Source organism: Canis aureus, chromosome 22 (assembly GCF_053574225.1).
Source record: "Canis aureus isolate CA01 chromosome 22, VMU_Caureus_v.1.0, whole genome shotgun sequence".
NCBI classification, from domain to species: Eukaryota; Metazoa; Chordata; class Mammalia; order Carnivora; family Canidae; genus Canis; species Canis aureus.
In genome coordinates, this window is record NC_135632.1 from 32,550,798 (window position 1) to 32,565,867 (window position 15,070).

The 15,070-nt window shown below is 37.7% G+C and overlaps 1 protein-coding gene across 11 annotated transcripts in view; it reads left to right on the forward strand.

Annotated features, from left to right (window-relative positions):
• Positions 1 to 12,038, forward strand: part of UBE2E2 (ubiquitin conjugating enzyme E2 E2) — a 469,097-nt gene extending 457,059 nt beyond the window's left edge. For 10 of the 11 annotated variants that reach the window (XM_077865379.1, XM_077865383.1, XM_077865380.1 and 7 more), the window contains one exon: positions 11,163 to 12,038. In XM_077865379.1, the coding sequence (XP_077721505.1) occupies positions 11,163 to 11,260 (98 nt within the window). In that variant the 3' untranslated portion in view covers positions 11,261 to 12,038. Of the gene's footprint in view, positions 1 to 7,730; positions 7,850 to 11,162 lie in introns of all 11 variants that reach the window. The other variant, XR_013361371.1, reaches the window with a different exon arrangement.
• Positions 12,039 to 15,070: the final 3,032 nt, after the last annotated feature.

The following is a 15,070-nucleotide window of genomic DNA, read 5'->3' on the forward strand; positions in this document are numbered from 1 at the left end:
TGGAATGGTTTTAATTTTTTCCCATCACTGCCTTAGGCCTTGTTTTGTTGAATCTTGCTTTTCTGTTCCTTAATAATATTTAGCAAATCTCATAGCATCCAGGTCACTTTCAGTTATTGGATGGTGAATCTGGTCCATTTTTAAACTCCCCTCTCGGGGGATCCCTGGATGGCTCAGCGATTTAGTGCCTGCATTTGGCCCAGGGCGTGATCCTGGAGTCCCGGGATTGAGTCCCACATCAGGCTCCCTGCATGGAGCCTGTTTCTCCTCCTGCCTGTGTCTCTACCTCTCTCTCTCTCTCTCTCTCTCTCTCTCACTGTCTCTCTCATGAATAAATAAATAGACTATTTAAAAAATAAAATCTTTAAAAAAAAAAATTCCCCTCTCATACCTGATTTAAATCTAATTTCCTCCTTCATTCCCATCCAGGTGGATGGAACATGGTCTGGTTCTCAGATACTGCCTTCTCCTCCCTTTTCAAGGCCTAACCCCCAAGAAGTTCGAGGCTAGGTAATAAATGAGAACAGTGTCCCATGGTTATTATCTTCCCAGCTTCTTTGGCAAGCACCATCTTGCCATCCATGCCCTCTGAGTGACAGGTGTCAAATGCTGTTTCACATGGATAATTTAGAGAGCTCACTGCCCAGTGTGCCTTGATATAGAAGACCCAGCCCTGGCTCAGCCTCCTAATAACACCTTCTTTTGTGGTGTTCCATTAAATATTTAACAACTGGCTAGTGGGAGGAGTGGAGTGGTGGTATGTGGCATGTGTATATGCACGTACATAAAGTTATTATACATTTTACTGATGTAAAGAATGTGTAGCACACAATTTACAGATATTAAAATATACAGTACTTTTTAATGTAAGTTTCCTATAGTCATTTTATTCTCCCAGAAGTGAGTCCGTGATTTTTACCAAAATCTGTAGCCGTCCTGTGGTTGCGACTGACAAATGAGTATAGTTCTAACATAAAAAATAGATGATATTTTCATTTAAAAACTAAGACAAAAATGAAATGAAGGGGATCCCTGGGTGGCTCAGTGGTTTGGCGCCTGCCTTTGGCTCTGGGCGTGATCCTGGAGACCCGAGATAGAGTCCCACATCAGGCTCTCTGCATGGAGCCTGCTTCTGCCTCTGCCTGTGTCTCTGCCTCTCTCTCGCTGTCTCTCATGAATAAGTAAATGGAATCTTTATAAAAAAAGAAAGAAGAAGAAGAAGAAGACTGTTGGAATCTCACTTGTTAGTGTCATAAGCAACTTCTTTGCTGAATTAGGTTCAAATACTGGAAGAATATATCCTCCAGTTTTTTTGTTTTTTTTTTTTTTTATATCCTCCAGTTTTTATGCTATTCACAATGTAAAAACTCTAGACATGCTATACTTTTAAGTTTAATCTGCATTATTAGCATTTTATCCATGACTTTTCTTAACTCCAGACATTCAACAAAACAGTAAACCCAAGTCCTAAATTGTAGGGCAAGGGACATTATAAACTTAGGTTAAAGGACAAATGATACACTGAGAGAAAATACTTCCTCCACATATAATGGATAAATACTGTAATTAGAGGTGCACTAAATTTATTTTGGCTGAATACTGAACAGCCAGTGTTAAAATCAATGAGCAGCCTAAGCGAGGCTGATAATTCCTATCATAAAATGATCTTCTTAGACACAACAGTGAATATGAAATTAGATGAGTTTTTTATAAATAATTTATTTAATTTTAACTTTAATTTTTAATAATGACTGTATTTAAATTCCTAAAAACTTAAAAATTGTTTGCAAGCTGGTTCCAGAATACCACTGCCCCTCTCACATAGCATTTTTCCTAAGAGCCTCTTAGTTACTGGGGTCCCCTTCTTTGGGGGAGCTGCCATCTTGATAGGACACTGATAAGATAGGGACAATATAGACAGACCACTTCCTTGGTGCTCCCTCTCTCTAATCAGGTAGTCAAGGGGCAAATCAGAAGGTAAGCTGTTTAAGCAGCTCACACCTGGTTTAAATCTCTGGCCAGGGATGACACTCCAGTCTGCTTCTTGCAGACACCTCAGTCTTTACTAGGTGGGTCTCTTGTTACCCCTTTGCATGATCTTGAGAGAAGAAAAGTCATCCTCTTCTCCTTTTTTGTGGTGCTAAGGAGGAGGGAAAGAAGAGAAGCCCCTCCACAACACACCACACTCCCAAGGTGGTAGCTCAGTTTTCCCAAAAACCTTCTTTCTTTTCTTTCCCATATTTTATGACAGATATCTGGGTCTATGAGAGCCAGCTCATCTTCTCTTAAAAAGTCCTATGGAAGGTATTGATGGTCTCTTTAGAATTTGGGATACTCAGTACTTCTTTTAGCTTCACTAGTTATTAATTCTGGAGTAACAGCATATCTTTCTAGAATTGTATGCAGTTCTATTTAGCATTCTCAAATTTAAGTCTAGTTTACTAATATCCACCGTTTGGTTTATATCATGGACATGGTCATTTTTCTCCTAAATCACTTTGAGTCGCAGTCTCACACTCACAAACACATGCACGCATGTGCACACACAAGTGTGTGTGTGTGTGTGTCTGTGTCTGTGTGTCTGTGTGTGTCTTCTCAGGGTACTTAACAATCTTTCTGGTTTGGATTAGGCCTATAATTAGTAGTCCGGTTCCCCTGCATTCCAAAATACAAAAACCTTAACTATGTCCTACTCACTTGATTTTTAATTAGTAGACCCAGAGGAATTCAGATATTCCTAAATCTTGATAACATTCTTCAAAAGAAACATGAGATTCCTATACCCATGGGGTGGAATAGCTTTAAATGCTCCAAGTCTTAACCTCATCAAGATTAGGAGTCTTCAAATAGTGAAGGAAAAAAGTAGGAAAGGGTAACAATTTACCCTACCAGATATCAAAACATACTATAAAACTATAGTGAGAAAAGGAGGACGAACAATGAAGCAAAAGACAAATTAATCTATCGAAAGAACATCTGCACAGAATCAGATCCAGATATGTATAGGAATTTTGTGTATTATAAAGCTAGCATTGCTCATAAAAGTTACTATGTGTAAATATAAGGGAATATTTCTAAAACACTGGAGTGAATGAAGAAGGCCTTTTAAATAGACATAATGTCGGGATCCCTGGGTGGCGCAGCGGTTTGGCGCCTGCCTTTGGCCCGGGGCGTGATCCTGGAGACCCAGGATCGAGTCCCACATCAGGCTCCCTGCATGGAGCCTGCCTCTCCCTCTGCCTATGTCTCTGCCTCTCTCTCTCTCTGACTATCATAAATAAATAAAAATTTTAAAAATCTAAATAAATAAATAAATAGACATGATGTCAAACCAGAAAATGTTAAGGAAAGATTGACTTTTTAAAATTTTAAATTTATATAGGGCAAGGGGCATTATAAACTTAGGTTAAAGGACAAATGGTACACTGAGAGAAAATACTTTCTCCACATATAATGGATAAATACTGTTATTAGAGGTGCACTAAATTTATTTTGGCTGAATACTGAACAGCCAGTGTTAAAATCCAAGAGCAGCCTAAGCAAGGCTGATAATTCCTATCATAAAATGATCTTCTTAGACACAACAGTGAATATGAAATTTTATTTTAAGAATTGAAGTAATATTATCATTTTACTACTGAAAATTCAGGATGTTTAAATTTAAAGTTTGTCATTATGGCATAATTTAATTTTTCACCACTGCCAGCTACTAGATGGCTCCTCTGTAATATTTGTCTCACTTGATGAAAAGCATGAATTAGGAGGGGAGGCTTATTTATGCCATTGTGGGTCACTGTTAATGGAGATTTTGCTATCAGATTAGTAAACTTTACTTTTCCTCTGATACAAAGATAAAGACTTACCTTCTAAACTCCCAGACTGGAAGATCTGGCTGGTAGTGGTGTTGCAGTGTCATTGAAGTGCTCCCATGAACTGAAACTGTGCAGTGCTTAAAGAAAACACTATGTAAATATTTAAGAAGCAAACATAAGGGTTTTTCCCTCACATTTTAATTTCTAATATTTTTACATTTGCTTGCTGCTTTCCACAATCACTGGATGTGCTACTTTCCCTGACAACAGCCATTGGCCGTTACCTTTCTCGTGTTAGTTTATGCAGCTGACAATATGAAGACCCATTTTGTTCCAGCAGCTTTTTCACCTATGGTAGCTGCTCTTCTATCTCACTTTGAACATTTGTTTGAATACCTGAGAAAGCAGTTCCAAATTATTTCCTTGTATGTCACAGTGTTTATCTTTGGCCTTAATGCTTACCAATATTTTTAAAACTGGTATTCAGATAGTAGCATTAAGTACAAATGATGCAACGTATCAAGCTTATTAAGTATGATGGTAACTGGGACGCCTGGGTGGCTCAGTGTAGTTGTCTGCCTTCAGCTCAGGGCGTGATCCTGGGTCCTGGGATTGAGTCCTGCATCAGGCTCCCTGCAGGGAGCCTGTTTCTCCTCTGCCTATGTCTCTGCCTCCCTCTGTGTCTCTCATGAGTAAATAAAATATTTTTTAAAAAATTAAAATAAGATAAATAAATATGATGGTAACTTACATGATCTTTGATCTCCATGAGTTCGGTAAAGCTGGAAATGACATCGAAGGAGGCATCTGTCTGTTCAGTTTTCCAAACACTAAAGCAGATTTCGGCTGAATCCTGTGGCCAAAGGCAAACTTCAATTTATGTTTAATATTTATAATGTATAAAGTGCTCCTTCATATTAGTAGGAAAAACATGGACAAAAGACATGAACAAACAAATCACAGATTAATATAGTGAACAACTATGAGAAAATGTTAAATGTTAGTTAAGGCATCAAGCTAAATGCAGTTACAACAATGACAGATTCTTTTTGTTAAGCTAACAAAAAAAATTTTTAAAGATAGGTAATGCAGTGTTGCTGAGAATATTTAGAAACAGGTAAATTGTACATCCTTTGAGTGAAGGCAGTTCAGCAGTATTTACCAAAAGTTTAAAATGTGTGCTCTCTGTTACTTAGAGAAATCTACTCTCCAGAAGTACTTAACCATGTGCTCAACGATTTATAAAAGACTATAATACTAGTTGTAAGATCAAAAAATCAGATCAAATTGAAGTGTGCATCAAGAAAGGAATGACAAACTGCTGAATAACCACAAAGGAATGCCCTGTAATTATTAAAAATAATGAACTAGATCTATAGTTGTACTGCCTTGGAAATGCAACTGTAGTGTATTGTTACAGAGGAAAATGCAAGTTGCAGAATGGTTTTTATGTGATTACCATTTGATTTAAACATAAAGAAAAATATATGGAAGGATGAGTATCAAACGATTAACAGTGGTTACCTTGAGATGGAAGAGGTACTGGGATGGAGGGAATTAGAGGGAAAAAGGTAATGTTTTTTGTCATATGTACTTCTTTATTATTTGAGTTTATTATAATGAGCATCTATTACTTTTTCATTTTATAAAAAATTTTAAATAAATTTTAAATAAAACTAAATAAACTAAACAATCAATGAAAAGTTCCATGAAAGACACAAAAATGAGCTATTCTCATCATTACAAGGCAGACACACAGAAAGCTTCCAGGGACTTGGTGAGTAGCTAAAAGAATAGTGTTAATCTTAGGTGTAATGGAACCGCTGACAAAGTCATTTATAGCCTTGAAGAATCCAAAAATGACAAAGTGCAAAGCACAAATTTCAATAATAAATTTTTTTTTTTTTAAAGTAGAAAAGTGAAAGAAAGCTGTCACAATCACCATCAGGTCCCTTTCTCTGACTTGCTGATAACTCAAATTTAGAGAGGAAACTTCTGTGATGAACCAACTTAAAATGCTAGAGCTACACAGGGACACATGCCGTGTGGAGTAGCTACTATTTATGGTTGCTGTTTTGTGTGTGTTCCTTCTTCTGTTCTTCTATCTGTACTTATATCCATGCAGTCAAGTGCCAGGCAGAAATCCTGCCACGAGGCAGGATTTTGTGTAGCACTTGTTCTCCAGTACCTAGAACAGAGTACAGACTTGGTAAATATTGGTCAAACGAATGAATGTGTAGGCTCCAGTCCAGTGGGAAATAGAGATAAGTAAACAGACAACTAAAAGGCAGTATTCTCAGTGTGGTGATAGAGGTAGGAACAGACAAAACAGAAATGGGACACTTACGACTGCTAGGAAGCTCCTAGAAGACATCCCCAAGGATGCTGTGCTTGAGCTAAATATTGAGAAATGAGTAGAAGCCTTCAAGCAAAGGAAGCAGCAGAAGCAAAAGTGCAGACCTATGAAAGAGCAGGGTTTTAAGAGGAAACTGCAAGTTGTTTTTTCTGACTGAGGTCTAGATCAAAGATCTTGGGAGCCATACTTAGGACTTCTGGATTTTTATCTGAGGAGAATGCCTTCACAAAGATGATCAGATTTATATTTGTAAAAGATACATAAGAACACTTAGTTGCCGGTCTTTATTTTGAAAATAATAGCAATTTTGTATCCACATTACAGGAATTAATGCATTTAAGTCTTAACAACATTTTAACGAGTTGTTACTGACTCCATTTTGTAGTTGCATAAACTAAGGAGGCACAGAGAAGTTAAGTAATTTGCCCAAGGTGACTCAGTTACTGGTGGAACTGAGCTACATACCCATGCAGTCTGTATCCAGAGCCCATGTGCTTTTCCACTATTCTGTACTATTTTTGTTTGTGATTTTTTTAAGACTATATAGATTTTCTTAAGAAAATGGAATCCAATATTTTTACATGTAATTTTTCCCATATCACCTACCAACTAAGAATATTCTTTGATCTTGCAAATAGAATCACTCAGCAGTTCAGTAGTCTGCCTGTCTTTTCCACCCTCTTCTTGCCATACAGTTGCTGCTTATCCCCTTTAATCTTGATTCCTGTCCCCCACCTTTTCTATATAAGCTTTAACCCATTTGGCTTCCAGGGTACCCAATGTAGCCCCAGCCAAGAGAGAGGCAAGCCTGGAGATGAAGTTGCAGGACTTGTCTAAGCCATTCTCTTCTCGAGTCAAAGGTACACAGACCACAGATTTCAAAAAAAAAAAAAAAAAGGGAGGGGGTGGAGCAGAGTACTCAGTATGATCACCTTATGCTCACTTGCAAATAATTATGATGGCTATTCAGTCAAGAAGCATTTAGTAAACAGCTTCTCTTTGTACCTGGAACTGTGTAGGGAGGCAGAGATGAAACTAGGAAGTAGAGAGGAGGGAAGAGGAAGGTGTGCTGCTACCCTATTGTCAATTGTCTTTCAGTCTTGTACTTTCATTCAAGCTAGTATTTCTTAGCTAGTATTGTGTCAACAAAAATGAAGGCATTTTTATTAAGCAGATGAGGTGATGTGGTTTAGAGGTCTAGTTAATGAAGAGCATTATATACTCTCACATCCATGCTGTAAATCCTGTTCCTCAGCCTCAGAGAACCTCTAATACATGCAGCATTGGTATTTGAAAGAATTAAGTGATTAAAATTATCCAACCTTGTGCTGCAAAGCATAAACATAAATGTTCCTCTTCCAAAAATTCAAATAATTGCTTTGAAGAAGGCAAAAACTGTAGAATACTTAAATTTTAATTTATCCACTGATAAATTTTGTGGGTTTTCTTTAGTAAAGAGGAAGAAGACTGATACAGGATAATATCAAAGATCAATGAAGATTTGGGAAATTAGTAACGATGTAGAAACTCAAAATGATGGGAATTTTTCCCTTCTTTTTTAGAAAGAAAATATTAGAGAAATAAGGTCAAGTAATTTATGTTTGGAGACTGTTATTACATCCCTGGCATATCTCTATCCATGAAATATGAAACCTGTGTAAGGAGATTCATCTTTACTTAGGTTCGTAATTATACACTACAAAGAGTGTTTTATTCCATTAAATTCACTGTGATAGTCATTTTGCTACATATATATGTTGCATAGTTTTGTTTTTGTTTTTTTTAATGGTTTTTATCTTTACTTTTTTTTTAAAGATTTATTTATTTGAGAGAGCACAAACAGGGAGAGGGGCAGAGGAAGAGAGAGTATCCTCAAGCAGACTCCCTACTGAGCATGGAGGCCAGTGCAGAGCTTAATCCCAGGACCCCAAGATCATGACCTGAGCCTAAATCAAGAGCCAGCTGCTCAACCAAGCTGCTAGGCACCCCTATATTATATAGTTTTGATTCATTAACCTACAATCTTAACTTTCTTCTATTCAGCAAAACATTTTAGCATTGAGAATTGGTTAATAACACGTGATTTTTTAATTCCTTCATTTTATATTTTTATGTTATTCATTTATACTTTAAACGAATTTCAGATCTGCATAAATTTGTGAAAGTGTATGCACAGTACTGTTCCTCACAGCGTTTTTTATAAAGCCAAAAATTGGTAAGAATCCAAAGGTCTCTAAACAAGAATTTGGTTATTCAGGTGAATATTTAAAATGATGAAGTAGATTTGTAATTATTGATATAAAAAGTTTTTACAACATTACAAAAGCAGACTATAAATTCATCTTTTTTAAATTGTGTGTTTAGAGAAGTAGCCCAGGAGGATATTAAGGCAAAATGTTAACAGTACTTCTGAGTAAATTTACAGATGGTCTTCACCTACAGTTTTCAGTCTTATGTATTGTTTGAAGTGGTTTTTATTAATTATTGCTTTTATAGTTAGCATGTATAGTTTTACAAGTGGAAAAATAATATTTTTATAGTCAAACTTGGAAAGGTAAAAGGAACTCCGAAAGAAATCTAATGTTAATTGTTTAAGCATAGAAAAAAACTTTACATAATGCATGTCAATTCTCTCAGTGCTCTAACTTGCTTTAAGATTTCCCCCCTTCTTCTCCTACTGAAATAGTATTAACACCTGATTGTAACACCTTTTCCCACACACAGCTTCCTGTTCCCTATCCTTCATCTGTTCCCTTCTTCCTCCTTTGAGCTGAAATGACAGACCTATCTTATTCCCCATAATGCCCACACTGTGAGAATACAATTTGAGGCAAAACATGAATGTCACTGGTCATTCAGACAGTAAGCCTGTCCTTTACCTCAATCAGTGCGTCAGCTCAGAGCATGATTCTAGTCCAGGGATCGAGTCTTTCATTGGGCTCCCTTCGAGGAGCCTGCTTCTCCCTCTGCCTGTGTCTCTGCCTCTCTGTGTCTCTCATGAATAAATAAATAAAATCTTTAAAAAAAAAAAAAAAAAAGGAATGCACAGATGGATCTTCAGTGCATTTCACTAATAGAGATCATGTTCAATTAAACATTTGTCTTGAATGATGTAGACTTCAGCTCTTGAAGGTGGAGTATCTTGAAGATACCTTGATGACTGAAGCTTTTGCATTCTAGACTGCCAGAAATTGGAATAAGATGATTTTTTTTTCAAGAGTGGAGAACTGTGACTCAGACCTCTCTTTGGCACTTTAGACTCTAAAGCCATTACTTAATCTGAACTGAAAGACCACAGTTCTTAAAAATATCTTAACCAGTTTTCAGGCATTTGGTATTATTAGTTTAAATCTTTTTGAACCTGGTTGGTTTTTTTTGGTGTTTTTTTTTTTTTTTTTTTTTTTTTTATTCACAAGAGACAGAGAGGCAGAGGGAGAAGCAGGCTCCATGCAGGGAGCCTGATGTGGGACTCGAACCTGGGAATCCAGGATCACACCCTGAGCCAAAGGCAGGTACTCAACTGCTGAGCCACTCAGGCATCCCTGAACCTGGTTGGTTTAAGTGATAGTTTTAGTTTCAACATTTGGGCAAAGTGAAGGAGAAAAATCACAAAGTAGCCAGAGAGGCAGAAGTTCTCAACAAACCTCCTCCCCGCCCCCCCCCCCCCCACACTGGGTAATCTATTTAAATTGTGATATAAGTGAATGTAAGAAACTAGCCTCTCCCTAGAATAAATATAATCAAGCCTAGCACAAGTCCAAGAAAACATAAGCAAGGTTTCTTAAAATGTAAGCAATGTCTTGTGGAGAGAAGGCTTGGAAATGCTTTGTCAGCAGCAGTCTCTGCAGATCATTAAAAGATGGTATTTCTGTTGCACCTCTAATATTGAGAATGTATGACCATGAGTATCTTATTAAGCCAGAATCTTCCCAAGTTATAGGTTGCGTTAGACCATAGGCACACTTCCTTACTCTTTTCATCTTTAACATACTGTTTGCTAATTTTGCTCCTTTCCCTTTTGGTTCCTCCTTATCCATCTGCTCTAATACACTCAAATTCTCAACACCAAAAACAGAGGAAATAAAAATCAGGGAAGGAGTGAAACTAGGGAATGGAGAGAAAGGGGTACATTCTGGGACCCCCAGAAACCTAAATTACTTTATTTTTAATTGCTCTGATTTTTTTTTTTTTTTCCCAATCCTCTCTGGGTAGAGAGCAATCTCCCAAGCAGTGTGTAGTTAAGTGTGTGGGCTCCAGGCTCAGAGCCTCGTGCCGCCACTTACTCTGTCTTGGGCAAGTGGCTTACTACCCTCCTAGTGTTTCAGTTCCTGAAGTGTCAGTTCCTCAGACCTTTATGGAGTTAGTATGTTAAAGTTTAGGACATATTAGCTATTATTTAATATCTACCAGTATTTTAATAATAAAGAGCTATATGGATTTTGCTATTTCCACCTTTGGAGGAAGAAGTAGACCATCTTCCCCTGTGTCAATAGGTCTCACTAAGGCTGCTGCTTGCTCATGTTCAGCTGAGGATCCTGAATTCTCCCCCAGTGGAAGCACTGAAGGGTGTGAGTGCCACCACTGCCACCCCCTAGGGTCTAAGCCCCAGGGTGAAGGAATTGGCCAGGCCAACAGAACCACTTCTCAAAGAGTTCTCCATGAAACAGCTACCTAAAAACATGGGGAGGAGAGTGAGAAGTGTGCAGTGGGGGCAGAGGGAGAGAATAAGACCTGTCAAGAGGCATGACAAGAGCCATCAGTAAAAGCACAGGTAGATGACTCTGGGCAGCTGGTGTGAAATGCGATCTGTCACTGTCAGGTCATTTACGGGTCTTTGCTAAAGTGACATTGTTCCAAGTTAGAGCAGCCACTTCCCACCATCTCCTCATCTATTCCTTGAATGAAGGCTAGCTTTCCAGACACTCCTTTTCCCCAGCTTCGAAAGAAGAAATGCTGCTGGTATTTACTGATTCCTGACTCTGTTTCCCTTCCAGCTGACCCTCTGGTGGGCAGCATTGCCACACAGTACATGACCAACAGAGCAGAGCACGACCGGATGGCCAGACAGTGGACCAAGCGGTATGCCACATAGGGGCCTGCTGCTTGCTGCCCCCGCCGGACCTGTGCAAGCACATTCACCAAGTGCATCAATAGCCCTACCCACCCCTCCAGACCTCGGTTCTTATTTTCTTATTTTTATTAAATTTTGAACCTTTTTCTGATGGTATGTCATCCATCCCCCCACTCCCTTCCTTCTCCCTCCCTCTTCTTCCTCCTTTTCCTTGCCTCTTCCCTCCACCACCACCCCTTCTCAATTTATTCCCTTTCCTGATTTCTATTAACTTGAAAGATTTGGGTTGGTTTTTTTTTTTTTTTCCCACCTCAACATGGATGGGAACTTTTGTTTTCAGTGCAAACGATGTTGGATCTGTAATAGTAAGAGCTTTCTTACAAAGCTTTGTATTACTGTGTGGTTTTGTTTTTTGTTGTTTGTTTTATTTTGATTTTTTTTCCTTTTATGTGATCTTTGGGAAAACACGAATTCAGAATTATATCTCATTTCTACTTAAATGTAGTGCTTAGGGTTAATTTTTTGTACTGAAGTCTTTATTGGTGGGTGCATGCTACTGGGAACAAGTTTTTTGTACAAAAGCTTCAATCAGAATCACTGTGCATTACTGAGACTCTGTTTATCACTAGCCTTCTGTCCCCCACACAGAAGACTGTTGGATTGAACAAAATAATATGTATTTTGATTTACTTAAAGTGCTTGTAAATTTCTTAGGGACCTGCCACTTTTGACTGTGGATCAGTTGATGTACACTTGTATTATTAAAGCACTCAATAAATCACTGTGGCTGATAAATGCACTTCTGGTAACCCAGCGTTTGCTGTGTGTCCTGGTGACCAGCAAGGCTTGTCTAATTCAATTACAGATTCAAGTGTATTTTTCATCTTAGACCTCTAATACTTCTTTGTAGCTGAGTTGCTTAGCATGTGGAATTTCTCCAGCTGTCAATAACCTGATGACTTTACAGTTGTTTCAGACCACTATCACTGTACAAATTAGCTGGACATGACTTTCTCATAGACATCTTTTCTGTTACAGCCTTCTTTACTCAACAATTAAAATATGGGACTCCAAAAATAGCTTCTAGTGAAAGTCAAGTCTGAGCTGATCATTGGGTTAGACCACTTCTGAATTTCTCTCCTTTTTTACTTTTAAGATTGTTATAGTGATCACCCTCGAGTTTTGGTTTTGGGTGTTTTTCCATAATTTTGGTGAAAGAAGTAGACTCAGCTGCATCATTCATGGCCAACACATTCACTGACAAGGGTACGCATATTTGGCTTTACCCGTCAGCCTATTTTAGGTATGTTTTGTTTTTCTCTCCATAATTTTAGTAGAAGAAATAAACTCAACTGTATCACCCCCCTGGTCAATACATTAAGTGACAAAGGTATGTCTGTCTGGCTTTGACCTTAAGACTATTTTAGGTATGTAGCTATACGAAGCAGAAGAAACTTGTATGTGGCGCAGTTTGAAAAACTGTACTGACATGCTGATCGAAATTCAGGGTTCTTTGTGTTACAAGGTATATTAGAAACTTCTGCTTTCACTAATAATAGTTATAAGCTCACTATACCACTTGGTCTCATTTAAGGAAAATCTTTACTGCTCAATAGTGAGACTTACAAATGCAAGTCATTCACCTCTAAATAGTTCTTATTCAAATTTAAAATCTTTATTGGAAACATTTTAAATATCTGATTCAAAAGATGAAGGTTTTTGTGGTTAAAGAGAAGTCATAAAGAAAATATTATTCAAATATTGAAAAGACAGTTTTTAAACCAGAGTACCTAGGGGTATTTTTTCTCTTTTTAATAATGATTTTAATGTTCATTTTATTTGAAAACATTTTCCAGTTGTATCAGAACACTATATGATCTCTTGCAACTACTCAACTCTGTGGTTGAAATAAAGGGACTACGGACCATACATCGAATGAGCATAGATAGCTGTGTTCCAATAAAACTTTATCAAGACAACCAATTGCCAGATTTGGCCTGTGAGTTGTAGTTTGCCAGTCCCTGATATATAGACTAGGAGGATAAAGTCAGATACCTATGTGTTTAACATCTCTTTCTTTTAAAATAAAATTAATTGGGCAGCCCCGTGGCTCAGTGGTTTAGCGCCACCTTCAGCCCAGGGCGTGACCCTGGAGACCCGGGATCCGGTCCCACATCGGGCTCCCTGCAGGGAGCCTGCTTCTTACTCTGCCTGTGTTGTGTCTCTGCCTCTCTTTCTCTCTGTGTCTCTCATGAATGAATGAATAAATAAATAAAATCTTTTTTAAAAATAAATAAATAAAATAAAATTATTTAGATTTAAAAATTCAATCCTAAAATCACTGAGCCATATTAATATGCAGTCTTACTAAACCTTTTTTTTGCTTTTGACCAACTAAACCGGTCTTATGATATTAATACTGACTTTCATTGACAGTGTTTAAATTTAGTTTGCTTTTCTTTTAAATGTCAACTCCAATTGGACACATTTTAAGTGATATATCCAATATATTGCTTCTACATCTCATAACCAGGTATACTTCAGATGATTAAAAAATGTGTGTTATTTGGAAGCTAGAGATCATAACAGTTCTAGTAGAAAATCCTGTCACAAGTCAGTGTTTGCTTTCCCATGGGCCATCTTTAGATTTTATGTCAATTTGATAGAAAGTCTTTAAAATTTCTTTGCCTGTGTTTATGAACTTTAAATACTTAATGACAAACAAATGTACCCTCCCCTCAAAATGTGAAACCTAGAGAAACTCTGGAGAGAGCAACAAATCCTTAGTCAAGCCTGTTAAGACTAGATCCCAGATAACATGGTAATTTTACTTGAAATCTATAACAGCAGGCAATACAATTCCAGTAAGTTTTCAAAAATGTTTTTAAAGTAAGATTTGGGAGTAGTTTAACACTCAGAAAGCTTAAGTCATTTCACTAATGATCATGGGGATAGCATTTCTAAAAATCAGGGGTGATTTTGTACCTTAATACTTGACTTTATATGCCAGTTATTGCTAGTTATAGTATTTTATAGATTTGTTAAACAAAATGTTGGCAGATCCTTCACAGAGGCAGGATCCTGGTCATTGAGAAAGTAGTTTGAAATGATACTTATTGATCTTTAATAATTCAGAAGGTTGTGGCCTTAATTTGCCATAAAACTACAAATAAATAGAACATTCTTTATCTCTTCTACAGGAATCCATTGAAGATTTCAAGTGTAGAAGTAGTCTTTCTTCTTATTCCAAGATTAGAGTCAACCTAGAAGTTCATCCTACAAGACTGGTTTGGGAATTAGGAAGAAAGGAAATATTTATTCAGAATATACTGTGTACCAGGCCATAAGTTACATAATAAAACCTCAGCATAGCCCTTCAGGGTGTAGGTCTGAATATCTGTATCCTTCTCCTCACCGCCCCCCCCCCCCCATAATTTATATGTTGAAATCTTAATCCCAAAGTAATGGTGTTAGGAGGTGGAGGCCTTTGGGAGGTGATTAGGTTATAAAAGGAGAGCTTTCTTGGTTGGGATTAGTACTCCAATAGACCCCAGAGGGCTCCCTGGCTCCTTGAGAAGTCAGCAGTCTGCAACCAGGGAAAGGGCCTTCATTGGAACCCAACCCTGCTGGCATCCTGATCTTGGACTTCCAGCTTTAAAACCATGAGAAATAAATTTCTTTTTTTTTTTAAGATTTTATTTATTTATTCATGAGAGACACAGAGAGAGGCAGAGACACAGGCCGAGAGAGAAGCAGACTCCCTGCAGGGAGCCCAATGTGGGACTTGATCCTAGGACTCTGGGATCACACCCTGATCCAAGGGCAGACACT